Consider the following 11,034-nt stretch of genomic DNA (forward strand, 5'->3'; position numbering starts at 1 on the left):
GGCTTCCTGCTGCCCAGTCCATGGCCCATGAACACAGCTCTAAGCTGCTGTATTTAGTCATGATTTCAGATGTAGTCTTTGTATCCATGTGGTGCAGAACATAGATGTGTGGTCAGCGGCCCTCAAGCAATAACCATGTAAGGGCTGTCCTCTTATTAGCAGCCAGTGGCAACCTAATTTTGTCAAGCCTGACCCTAGGCTTACAGAACCCCTTTCGTTTATACCTCTCTTGGGTTGCGCAGGCCCAGGAGGCCCATCTGTCCTTAACTATTTGAGTCGCCGTTGTCTCATTGGTAGCTTTCTGAGCAGCTGCAAAATATGTTTTTAAGTTTACGTGTAAGTTGGGGGTCATCGGCGCCGGGCCTGGAACAGTCCCTCTCTGCAAGGGCTTTTCCAGCTCTGACATTCTCTAGCTAACCAACTCTGGTGAGTGTTTTTAACTCCTCCCACCTTCCCAAGGCTGGACTTTCACTGTGGGTAATAATTAATGAGGCGTTTGCTCAAGGGCTGGGGAATAATGTGCACTGCTTTTCTGTGTTGTTGTCGTCGGAAACTGCTTGGTTGCCTAGCACCACAGTCGTCTGCCTGCTCGTCCTTCTTCTCTGCTCATCCTTCGCTGCTCATCTGCTCTGGTCGCCTCGCAACCGCAGCTCGGCGACAAGTGCCGGGACGGGGACAAGAGGTGCCCGCGCGCGCACAGGGGACCATGCTGCGAGGCAAGTCCCGGCTCAACGTGGAGTGGCTGGGCTACTCGCCCGGCCTGCTCTTCGAGCGCAGGCCGCTCCTGGCAGGCCGCACGTCGCGGAACCCCGGCCGGTAAGTCACGTGAGCACCCGCGCCCCCGCCCGAGCCTGCGCCCGCCACGGCCCTCGCGTCACCGCGGCGCGCCGCGCCTGCGCGCTGCCTCCCGCCGCCGGGAGCTCGCCAGCACTTCCTGCGCGGCCCGCTTCCACTGGTCGCCTGCGGAACCGGCGGAGCGCGGCTGCGGAGTCCGGCTCGCCTCCCATCGCTTGCCGCTGGCGCGGCGACGCCATGGAGCGCCTTGATAAAGCGGCGCTGAACGCGCTGCAGCTGCCCGACTTCAGGTAGTCCCAGCGGGGCCGGGGCTGGGCAGGGCTGGCCTGGGGCGGGGCATGAGGGAAGGTCAGAGCCGAATGGCCTGGCCTGCAGTGGGCAAAGGTGTAGACAGACCTTCGGGGCCGGGCTATGGGATGCGGGAGAGGGGAAGCAGGTTGGGGGCTGCACACGTGGCCCCGACCCTTTGCTCGGGAGCAGGGACTCGGGGTCTTTGGGGGCTAGGTCAGCGGGCCTTCGGCTCATGCCTCTGTCCTAGCACTTCCTCTCGCTGTCGTCCGTTTTGCGATATTGCTGTCTGCAATCTCTCTCCCCACTGCAGGGTGAGCTCCCTGAGGACAGGAACCTGGCCTTCTCCATCTCCTGCAGGGCCTGCACCGTCGGGGCTTAGTAAATGTTTGCTGTGAATGAACGAATGGAAGGGAGTAGGGGCTGTCCCTGGTTTGAGACTGGTCCGCTTGGGGGCTGCTCGCTGAGTAGAAGGAATCTGGGGAGAGCTGGTGGTTCTGGCCCACTAGCCTAGCCAATGATACCTCGGTAGGCAGGAGGGTGGGGAGGGATTTAGCCTCCATTCCGTGATCATGACCTACTGTGTGCCACACTCAAACTAAGCACTTTATTGCGTACTGTAGCAAAATAAGAGAGTGCTTAGTTTCCTTTTTTAAAAGATGAAGTTGACTCAGGATAAGTGACTTGCCTAAGATCACACAGTTGGGCCACCCTTTTACTAAGTGTTGAGGCTGGCATTTGACCAAGCCCACTGACTCCAAAGCCGGTGATCTTTGGAGCCCCGTGATCATTTCACTCACAATGCAGGTGTTTTATATTACTGTTTACTAATGAGGATGCCAACAGAGATTTTTATTAAGCACACCTAGAATACGCAGTATAGCCTTCCTAGACTGATTCTAGTGTTTCCTGATGGAATCTATTTGCAATGGAAGTCTTGTTACAAAAGGGACCGTGGTAAGCTCCATCTGCTTAGTCTTGCTGCAGAAGTTTATGTGAAGTGGGGAAACTCTAGGTACTTTTAATAGTGGGGACGAAATAAGGTTCATCTTGAATTACTCTTTTGTGTGAGGCCAACTTTAATTCTGGACTTTCCTATTCATTTCTAACAAATCTCAGCAACACATAGAAGAAACCAACTGAATGACATTAGGTGCTTTGTTTTGGAATAATTCATAGGTTATACCCAAGCTGGCTTATGCCAGCAGAACTGCTAGCTGCAGTGGGCTGTGGCTGGAAGTCAAGGAGAAAATGCCCTATAAACACTAGAGGACATTGGCTAGTTCTCATAAATTTGTATGCTTAACTTTATACTTAGTCCCACATGTGTGAGGTAACAACCCAGAATGCAGTCAGATTTTTGGAGCTTAAAGTAAAAAGAGAAGTGAGAAGTGGTTGAAGATGAACTACAAATTGTTAAGATATGCTGGATGTAGTGTGTGAGGCTAGAAATTAACATGCAGAAAAGAAGACTAAGCTTGGGAAGTGGGATTGTAAGTAATTTTATTTGCTTTTAAGACACTTTTTTATGGTGTTATATAGTCTTTTCTATAACAAGCTTCTCTCAAAGCCAGACCAGTTAGTAGATACTCAAGAGAGATAATTTGAAGAACAGAAGAACCAGTTAGCTCCTCCTTCCTGAAGCTTTGTTTCTTTTTCACGGTATAATCTGAATTTTGCATACCTAAAACATAATTTAACTCACCATAGAAACACCAGGAAGCTCAAGTGTTTTGTTAGGGACCACAAAAGAAATGGCCAAATATCGACTTTATATTTTTTATACAAATACTGAAGACACTCATATTCTTTGAGAATTTTACACAATAAATCCCTCTCAGAATTTATTACTAGGAAACAGTTGAAGGGAGCTTGTGTATATTAGATGATAATTGTAATAATCAGTGAGCACCAAAGTGGGATCTGGTAAAAGATGGTCTGTTGAAGTCCAGAAAAGAAATGTCAGAGCTACATAAATTTATTTGTAACCATATCCTTTCTAGTATCATTTTGTACATATTTTATATTTTAAAGAATGTATCAGTAATAAGTGTATAGATTATTTATTTAAAAAAATATGCCTATGTGGCAATATGTACTCAAAACTTTTATTTAATGATGGATTGCACAGGCGACAAAGTTTGTAGACCATTGATATAAACTTGAGACATTCCTTTCCTTTCTGGAATGCCAGAAACCTTCCAGCTAATTGTATACAGTTATAAAAACCCTTTGCCTGGATTTTCTGGGGGTACAGAGAAACGTGCAGGAGTATGTAGGAATAAGTTGTCACATTAAGCATTGTAATAACAGGAATGAACTAAGTGTAATTGGCTCCCTGAACAATGAATCCTTAACAGCAGGTGGAACCAGGAAAGGTGCCTGGAGGAGAGGCTCTTTTGGGGGGTCCTTGAAGGATGCCTGTCTCCTCAAAGACACAGATAAAAACCGGAGCCTCTATCTGAGGACTACCAGAAAGAGAATTAAGTTCTAGTGTCGACAATAAGCATAAAGTTAGAAGTGTGTTATGTTGTTTGAGGATGGTTAGATTTAAGGGGGGAAAAGGGCCTTAACCTAGGGGATGGAGCTATAGTGCTTCCTGCCTTAATAATGTTTGAGGCAGTTTGTGTATGTCCAGGGTTGCTGGGGGCTTACTACAGCTTCACTCTGAGTGGTGTTGCTCATTTGTAACAATCAATAGGACAAAAGCTGACATTTGTTTGCTTACTAAAAAGTCAGTAAACAACATTATGGAATATTTTGAAAATAGGAAAATAACTTTATTTTTGTATATTAATCTGGAATCCTTTTTTGTGTGCACACATTTTTAATATAATTGGAATACATCAGGGATTGGCAAAGTTTTTCTGTAAAGTGCCAGATAGTAAATATGCTAGGTTTCTATGGCCATATAGTCTGATGCCATTACTCAGCTCTGCTTTTCTAGCTCAAAGCAGTCTGAGATGAGGCATCGACACATGGCTATAGCTGTGTTTCAGTTAGACTTTATTTACAGAAATAGGCAGTGGACCCTTGGGTCTTAACTTTGCAGACCCCTGACATACATAATACATTGTAATCTGCCTTGTCCATTTGTTACACAAATACTTTCTGAATAATCATTACAATTTTCTTTTAGTGTTTCCATTTATTTGATGTACATCATTTGCAAAGTCATTTTCCTATAATTGGACATTTTCATGTTACCCAGTTTTGTTTGTGCTGTTAATCTGCACATTGCTAATATTTTAATTAGCAATTCCTCAGACTTGTTTTTCTTTAAGTATATACTTTTAAGAGCTTAATTGCATTCTTCAGAAGTTTTATTGTATTCTGAAGCAAAACTTTTCCCACTGGAGTATTTCCTTGATTTTAAAATAGTCTGTGGACAAAGAGAATTCACTGAATAGAAAGTGTTTTGGCATGAAACTTTTAATGCATCCATGTTATGTGAAGGCCGGCTTAGCTATACTATCGATGTTTAATCAGCAAGAAATTTGAGTAAGTTTCCTTTACCTACATCCAGATTATTCTCAGCTGCTTTTTCTCTGGAGATTCTCATACCCTGATAGCACTGTATTAAGCTAGCCATTGATCAGGTGGTTTGTGAATGAACACTCATTAGTTGTTTGCATCTTATCTGTTGCTATCGCCATTGTAAATTCTGGAATTACGGCGTGCATTTGCATTGTGGAGCACTTTAGAGAGTGAAAAACCACTCTCATGCTGTGACAGTTCCTCTCACACTGGATCTGAATGATAGGCTCTTGGAGATGGACTGGCATCTGGGTCTCTAGTATCTTCCAGTTTTGAGTCCCTAACTCTGCTGTTCCTCTGCTTCCAAGGAAGGAGTAGGGTTCCCAGGATCATCTCAGGGTATTTATGGTGTTTATGGACACAAGAGCGGTTGGAAATGGCTATGCAGGTTCTGATTTTCTCTTTGTTTACTTTTTTCCAGAAACGAAAGTTCATTAGCCTCTACCCTGAAGACGCTCCTGTTCTTCACAGCTTTAATGATCACTGTACCTATTGGGTTATATTTCACGACTAAATCTTATGTTTTTGAAGGTAATCCTAGACTGTAGAACAGAAGATTTTCTCCCTTGCTGTATTTAAAATTCTCTGCTTTTATGACCTCTTTCTATCTGTAAACTGGGTAATCTTAATTTTGCTTCTTCCGTCTGTTTTGCTTTTCAAAACTAATGTTGCATAATGAGCCTTACTTCATGAAATGAATTTTTGCATCGCTCAGCTCATTTCAGCCTGCCGTCATATTCGTTTATGGCTTTTTGTGAAATAGCTTGCAGAGCCTTTCTTTTAGTATCCCTTTCAGAGCAAGAGTTGGCTGACATGGGCACAGGAATCTGGGGGAATGTTCCTTTGGTGGCAGACATTGGAAGGAAAAGAAAAAGTTTTTTTTTTTTATCAAAGTCCTTAGATGAAGTGGTAATTACTGTTCACATGCAAAATAATGTTCTTTGTGTATAAGAAGGTATTCAGATCTTTAAATGAATGCTTGATTTATCACCACTCAGAGCATTACTTTTTAATTGCCTGACTAGGTCAATAAATGTATAGCTAATAAAAATTAGTAGGCTGTTTTTTGCATTTTGATAAATTTTGGAATTAAATGAGAACCTTTTTTCTCTTGACAGGCGCCTTTGGGATGTCCAATAGGGACAGCTATTTCTATGCTGCTATTGTTGCAGTAGTCGCCGTCCATGTGGTGCTGGCCCTCTTTGTTTATGTGGCTTGGAATGAAGGCTCACGCCAGTGGCGAGAAGGCAAACAGGATTAAAGTGAGCATCACCTTTTGATAGCATTAAATTGATTTTTTTAAATGGTAAATGCATCCAGTATACTGATGATTTCAATAAAGTTGAAAACATGTTAAAATCTGTTTTAAGGAGTCACGTTTGACTGGTATAGATTTTGATCCCTCTAATACTGTGGTTGGTATCATCACTTTCAACTGTATGAGCCTCTCATTTGCAAATGAGATTTTAGAAAATTTTAAATTGGTTAAAAATAAGTATACTAAATTGGTTACACATTCTGGGAAGAATTTTATTATCCTACAATAAAAAATGTTTTGTAGTGCTTTGTCTTTTGGTTGGTTTTGAGTTTTACACCCCTGGATATTTTCAGATGTACACAGTAAAGCAAACCTGAACTTCCCTTTTCACCGGAGTGCTCTTTCTAATGGTCATGAAAATACCAGCTCATTGTATTTTTGGTTGTAAATTCCTGTGGAAAATTGCTTAAATTGTGAGCACTGGAATGAATCTGAATGCCCCTGAGAAATGTCACAGAAAGTGTAACCCCTAGTCAGTAGGAATCTACATTATTTCCATGCCTGTTCATGTAAAAGCACTAGTCTATTGAAGGAACTAGATAGCAAAGCAAAGAGCTATCAGCGTGGACACTGGCCTGCTCCCTAAAGGCCCCTTGTAGGCCAGCGCTTTGATGATGTGCTGTACTCTGTCATTCACAGTGAAGTCATGCTTTATTTAATTAGAAGGTTTGTGTCAACTCCCTTTAAATTTGTTTTTCCTACATTTCTATAATATATATGAAAAGAATTTACATTTAAATGTATTTGTTTTGTATAATTGGGAGTACAACCAATCCTGAAAATAGAATATTTTTATTACCCAGGAAGTATTCTCTCTGGGATCACTAGTCTAGTCTTCCAAATCAGAGATGTTACATCCCAGATATCTGTAGTTAGGTAATCCTTGAGGCCCTTCGTGATATAAAAAGACCCTGTGGTTTTACTTCAGTGTCCTTAGTCTCTTTTCTTCCCAGCCACTTGGTACTACTTGTGTGCAGTCTAAAAACACACCTTGAGAAAAGCATATTAAAACAGGAAGAAAATTTAAATTCCCTATAATGTTGCCACGTGGAGATAAACACTATTTTGGTTTATATCCTGTGTATATTTCTTAATGTTAGTTGGATATACATCGGAAATGTGGTTTAAGTTCAGATTCTGCCAACTTCTCCTGACAGCTATCTCATACCTTACAGATGAATAATTGTTGGCCATTTTCAAGAAAGGGACATCGCATTGTTCAAATTTCCTGTGACTGGTCATTCCAGATGCAGTGGCCCTTGCCATGCTTGCCATGCCGATTGGTTTATGCACCCCTGTGTTTGATGTTACAGAATTGGACTGAAGAAATGGATGGTTAGGCATAAAGCCAAGTAGGCATTTGTACTTAATTGTTGGGAAAAAAAAGATGATTATTGTAGGACTGTTTTTTTCTTATAATTAAATATTATCTATAGTTCAAATGTCTTCCAGCAGTTATTTTAAATGTAAAGTGTTCTCTTTAAAAAAGACTATAGTTTTGCAAGTTGCAGTGCTCCAAAATCTTGCAACTATAGCCTATCTACTGTTAAAAGAACATATGGGATGTGAACAGTTCCCAGGAATGTGTTGTTTTAATTTGTCTGATTTTTCTCAAACTATTCAAATTCAGTTAGACAATATCCATCATATATCATTGATAAGTTTTCACAAATGCCTAGGGTGCCTAACTGGTTTTTTGGTTTCACTGGATATGGCTGGTAATTGTAGGTCTGCTTTGGTTATGTAGCTGTATTCCTATTATGTTAATGTGTGTACACAATTTAATTAGTAGTTTAAAACCTATACATGCTTATGTTACTCTACAAGAAGATATGTCAAAGAAATAATCAATCTTCCCATGTTTTCTTCCATCTGCTACTTCTATAGCTTTTCCTTCCTAATTACAACCCTTAAGTAGAATTCGTGCCTCATATCGAAATTACTGAGTATCATAATTCTTCCAAGTGGTAAAGATACCTCAAGACAAATGCTGGGCATAGAAGCCACAGGGCATAAATCTGCAAAGAAGTAAAAAGCTAACCTCTTCAAACAATATTGCTTCTCATTTACCAACTTTACATTTCCCTGTATGGCCCCGGAAGATGACTGGTTAGCCAGAGACGGGTAAGATTCCTCAAGGGAGGAACAACCTAAGACAGGCACAGTCGCAGGGGGGCCATCAGGTGAGAAATTGGGGATCAACAGAGGTGAGGCTTAGAACCCCACCCTCACTGTTTTGAGAGAAATCTTCTGCATCCGTGGATGTTTTGTTGCCCTTGTCTAGCTCGGATAATACTTAGTCTACAGGCACACACCTGATCATCTACATTTGCCCTCTTACAGCACTAAACTATGTTTTCTACCTTTATCCTGCATCTACCTACCACTTCAGCATTTTATTAAAAGTAATAATAATAATAAGGAAGAAATGTGGGATTCACATATAAATCAAGTATAAAAATCAAACGAATATTCATATTTGACCTGATTGTTTATAGTTCATGATGCATGATCAAAACGGAAAGTTTCTGTGATGACTGACTGCCCTTGCACTGTTCACCATGTAAGAACTTGTTCGTTATGCTTCAGAAGATTGGAGACTGTTGAGAACTAGGCTTGGGGTTGATTAATGATTGTGCATTGAGTCCCCTATACAGAATTTTATTGTTGTTAACAACCATTTGATCAATAAATATGAGAGATGCCCTCTCAAAAAAAAAATAAAGCAAAATGAAATAATAATAAAAAAAGACTACAGTTTTAGTATGGAATTGTACAAATTTAATATGATTGTCGAACCCCTAGTTTGAGTCTGGGGTTTGGGGCGCTATGTGGTGGATTTCTAGGTGGTCCTGTCTTTAGACGCCTTCTCACCTCATTTCTTTTTCTGTAATGCCAAGGCTTTTCTTGTACTTTTGGGATCTTATGCTTTCTGTAAAATATTAATGTCCAAGGTTGGGTTATTTTGTTTGATTTCAGACATTTGCTGAATGGATAATGTTAGGAGTATTTTTCTGTATTTAAAACAGTGATTCGTGCAAAGCAGTTGTAAATTCCTCTTGGAAAAAGTACCAAGTGTTTAAAAGTTAGAATCAGATGGTAGCATTGATATTTAGGATTATTACAATATAGGCTTATTTCCAAGCCAGTTAATTTTTCCCTAGGGTTTTAACCGTTAATTTACTACTTTGCTGCTATTGAAATAACATTGTATTTGACATACAGATTTGTTTTTCAAGACATCTCACTGATTTCCTCTTGGACAATGTACATACTTTAGAATGTATAGAAAGGAAAGCTACAGTGGAGCCCTTGTAAATGTTTTAAGATAGTGATATGTTCACTCTTGTTTGAAAATGGATTGTAAGAATAACCTCCGTTAGGAAGTATAACTGGAAGTGTCAGTATAAGCTACTGATTTAACACATTACCTCCCATTTTGTACCCCAGAATATAATATTTTTTCCCATTGTGCTAAAAAATGAAAAGTCTGCTGTAGAATGCATCTGATGTCACTAGCTCTTCAAGTGGTTACCATTTTACATGTAACACCAGAATTCAGTTTTGAGTTTTTACTAAAGGAATTTAAACCTCCCATTTAAAAAACCCTGTATTTCATGGGAATCTAGCAGGAATACCTTGCAATAAATAGACTTTTCATCATAAAAATCTCATCAGCTTTGCCGAAAGAGGCAACTGATTGTCCTGTTTGGTGTTTATTTGCCATTTTCATGTAAATTTTAGAAATGCAGCTGGAGTACTCAAGGAGACTAGTAAAAACAGTTAAAGAAATGACATGTACCTGAGAAAAGATGAAAGCTGAAGGTACGTGGAACAGGATCTAAAGCCTGTTGTAGGTGTATCTCGTGTGTGTTTCCCATCTCCAGACAAGTTCCTGTATACTGTCTTATTTATGCTCTAGTGAAGTTGTAGATTGTTGTTAGGCCCATTGCATAAATGGTTTGACAGCGGCACTAAATTTGTCACTTGTCTTAGGCCACCAGCGGATTGCTGTGCTGTCCAGCATTCTGTGTCCTCCATCAGAAGAGCACCACCTTATTAATTCAGATTCTACTCTTACATTTAAGATAATTAATTGCAAGCTGGGCTGGAGCAGCATGTGAATAACTTGATAAGATTTCTTTTTGCTTTTTGCAGGGAGAAAGGGTCACCTGAGAAAATAAATGATTTTCAGGGTCTTTGGGAACATGATAAATACTACAGGTAATCTATGAATAGCTTAATTCTTTATATATTCACTAAAATAGTCTGGAATTCTTCAGTTTACCAACACTCTTGGCCACGCTTTCCCTGCCTGTTTTGTTGCCGTGTGTACTTGAAAATAATATCTGCTTTCCTTTTAAGATTTTATGAGTCAGATTTGTCAGTTACACAGACTAGTCTTCCTTTTCCTCAAGTTCAGTGAAATCTCACTGAACAGTAATAGCAGCAGCAGCTAACAGCATCTGCACGGCACCTTACAGTTTGCAAAGAATGTTCACATAATCCTCTTGAGTTTTACACTAGTGAAAATGTTATGAGATGTCTCTTGACATTGATGCCAGAAGTGTTAGAATCTTTAAACATCGCTAGAGTCATTGAATATGCTGTGATCTTGAATAGTGTCCTAACCAGGGACAGGGTTTAGGTGCCATATGTCGAAAGCTGTGTGTAATTGTCAAAATGGGGGACTTGAGTTCTTCAGCCACTTGAATCAGATTTACTTTCGGTAAGTGATGCTTTTCTAACCGTTACCTAGATGAATTTTGTATTCATTGTATTATTCTAGCCTGTAATTTGTATACATTTAACATCTGTTGTCATTAAAAAAGTGTTTATAATGCCATTTTGATGTGTCCTGAATCAATTAATAGAAAGTTCAGTAACCTCTTCATTTTTTTTTCATTTGTTTATACCCTATGTATTGTACTGTCAAGGGTAAGCATTTATGCAGTAGTGTATATCAGAGGTGCTGAAACTGGTGGGGGCTGTGAGGGGTGCTGAGATGGGAAGACCCATTATCCCCAGTCTATGGCGAGCCCTTTAGAATTGGTGTGGCATGGGGGGAAGAAAGCTCCTTGCCCCTTGGTGTTTAA

General features: G+C 40.5%; 1 protein-coding gene across 3 annotated transcripts; it reads left to right on the top strand.

The window, feature by feature from the left end:
* Positions 1-488: 488 nt before the first annotated feature.
* On the top strand, positions 489-10,784 carry VMA21 (vacuolar ATPase assembly factor VMA21). Of its 3 annotated transcripts, none has more exons than XM_037025107.2 (4): positions 491-816; positions 5,042-5,151; positions 5,739-5,882; positions 7,114-10,784. In XM_037025107.2, the coding sequence occupies exons 1-3, from the start codon at positions 518-520 to the stop codon at positions 5,879-5,881; spliced, it is 552 nt and encodes a 183-aa protein (XP_036881002.1). In that variant the 5' UTR covers positions 491-517; the 3' UTR covers position 5,882; positions 7,114-10,784. The 3 variants fall into 3 exon arrangements, with proteins under 3 accessions (XP_073083509.1, XP_036881002.1, XP_017519184.1); XM_017663695.3 differs by lacking the exon at positions 491-816 and adding an exon at positions 889-1,085; XM_073227408.1 differs by lacking the exon at positions 7,114-10,784 and having other exon boundaries at positions 489-816; positions 5,739-5,983.
* The last annotated feature ends 250 nt before the right edge of the window (positions 10,785-11,034 follow it).

The sequence above is a fragment of the Manis javanica genome, chromosome X (assembly GCF_040802235.1).
Source record: "Manis javanica isolate MJ-LG chromosome X, MJ_LKY, whole genome shotgun sequence".
NCBI lineage: Eukaryota > Metazoa > Chordata > Mammalia > Pholidota > Manidae > Manis > Manis javanica.

Coding starts and splice junctions, on each gene's coding strand:
- VMA21 (XM_073227408.1), top strand. CDS start 518: ATGTGCACTGCTTTTCTGTGTTGTTGTCGTCGGAAACTGCTTGGTTGC. Junction 817..5,041: donor ACGTCGCGGAACCCCGGCCG/GTAAGTCACGTG, acceptor ACTTTTTTCCAG/AAACGAAAGTTCATTAGCCT. Junction 5,152..5,738: donor TAAATCTTATGTTTTTGAAG/GTAATCCTAGAC, acceptor TTCTCTTGACAG/GCGCCTTTGGGATGTCCAAT.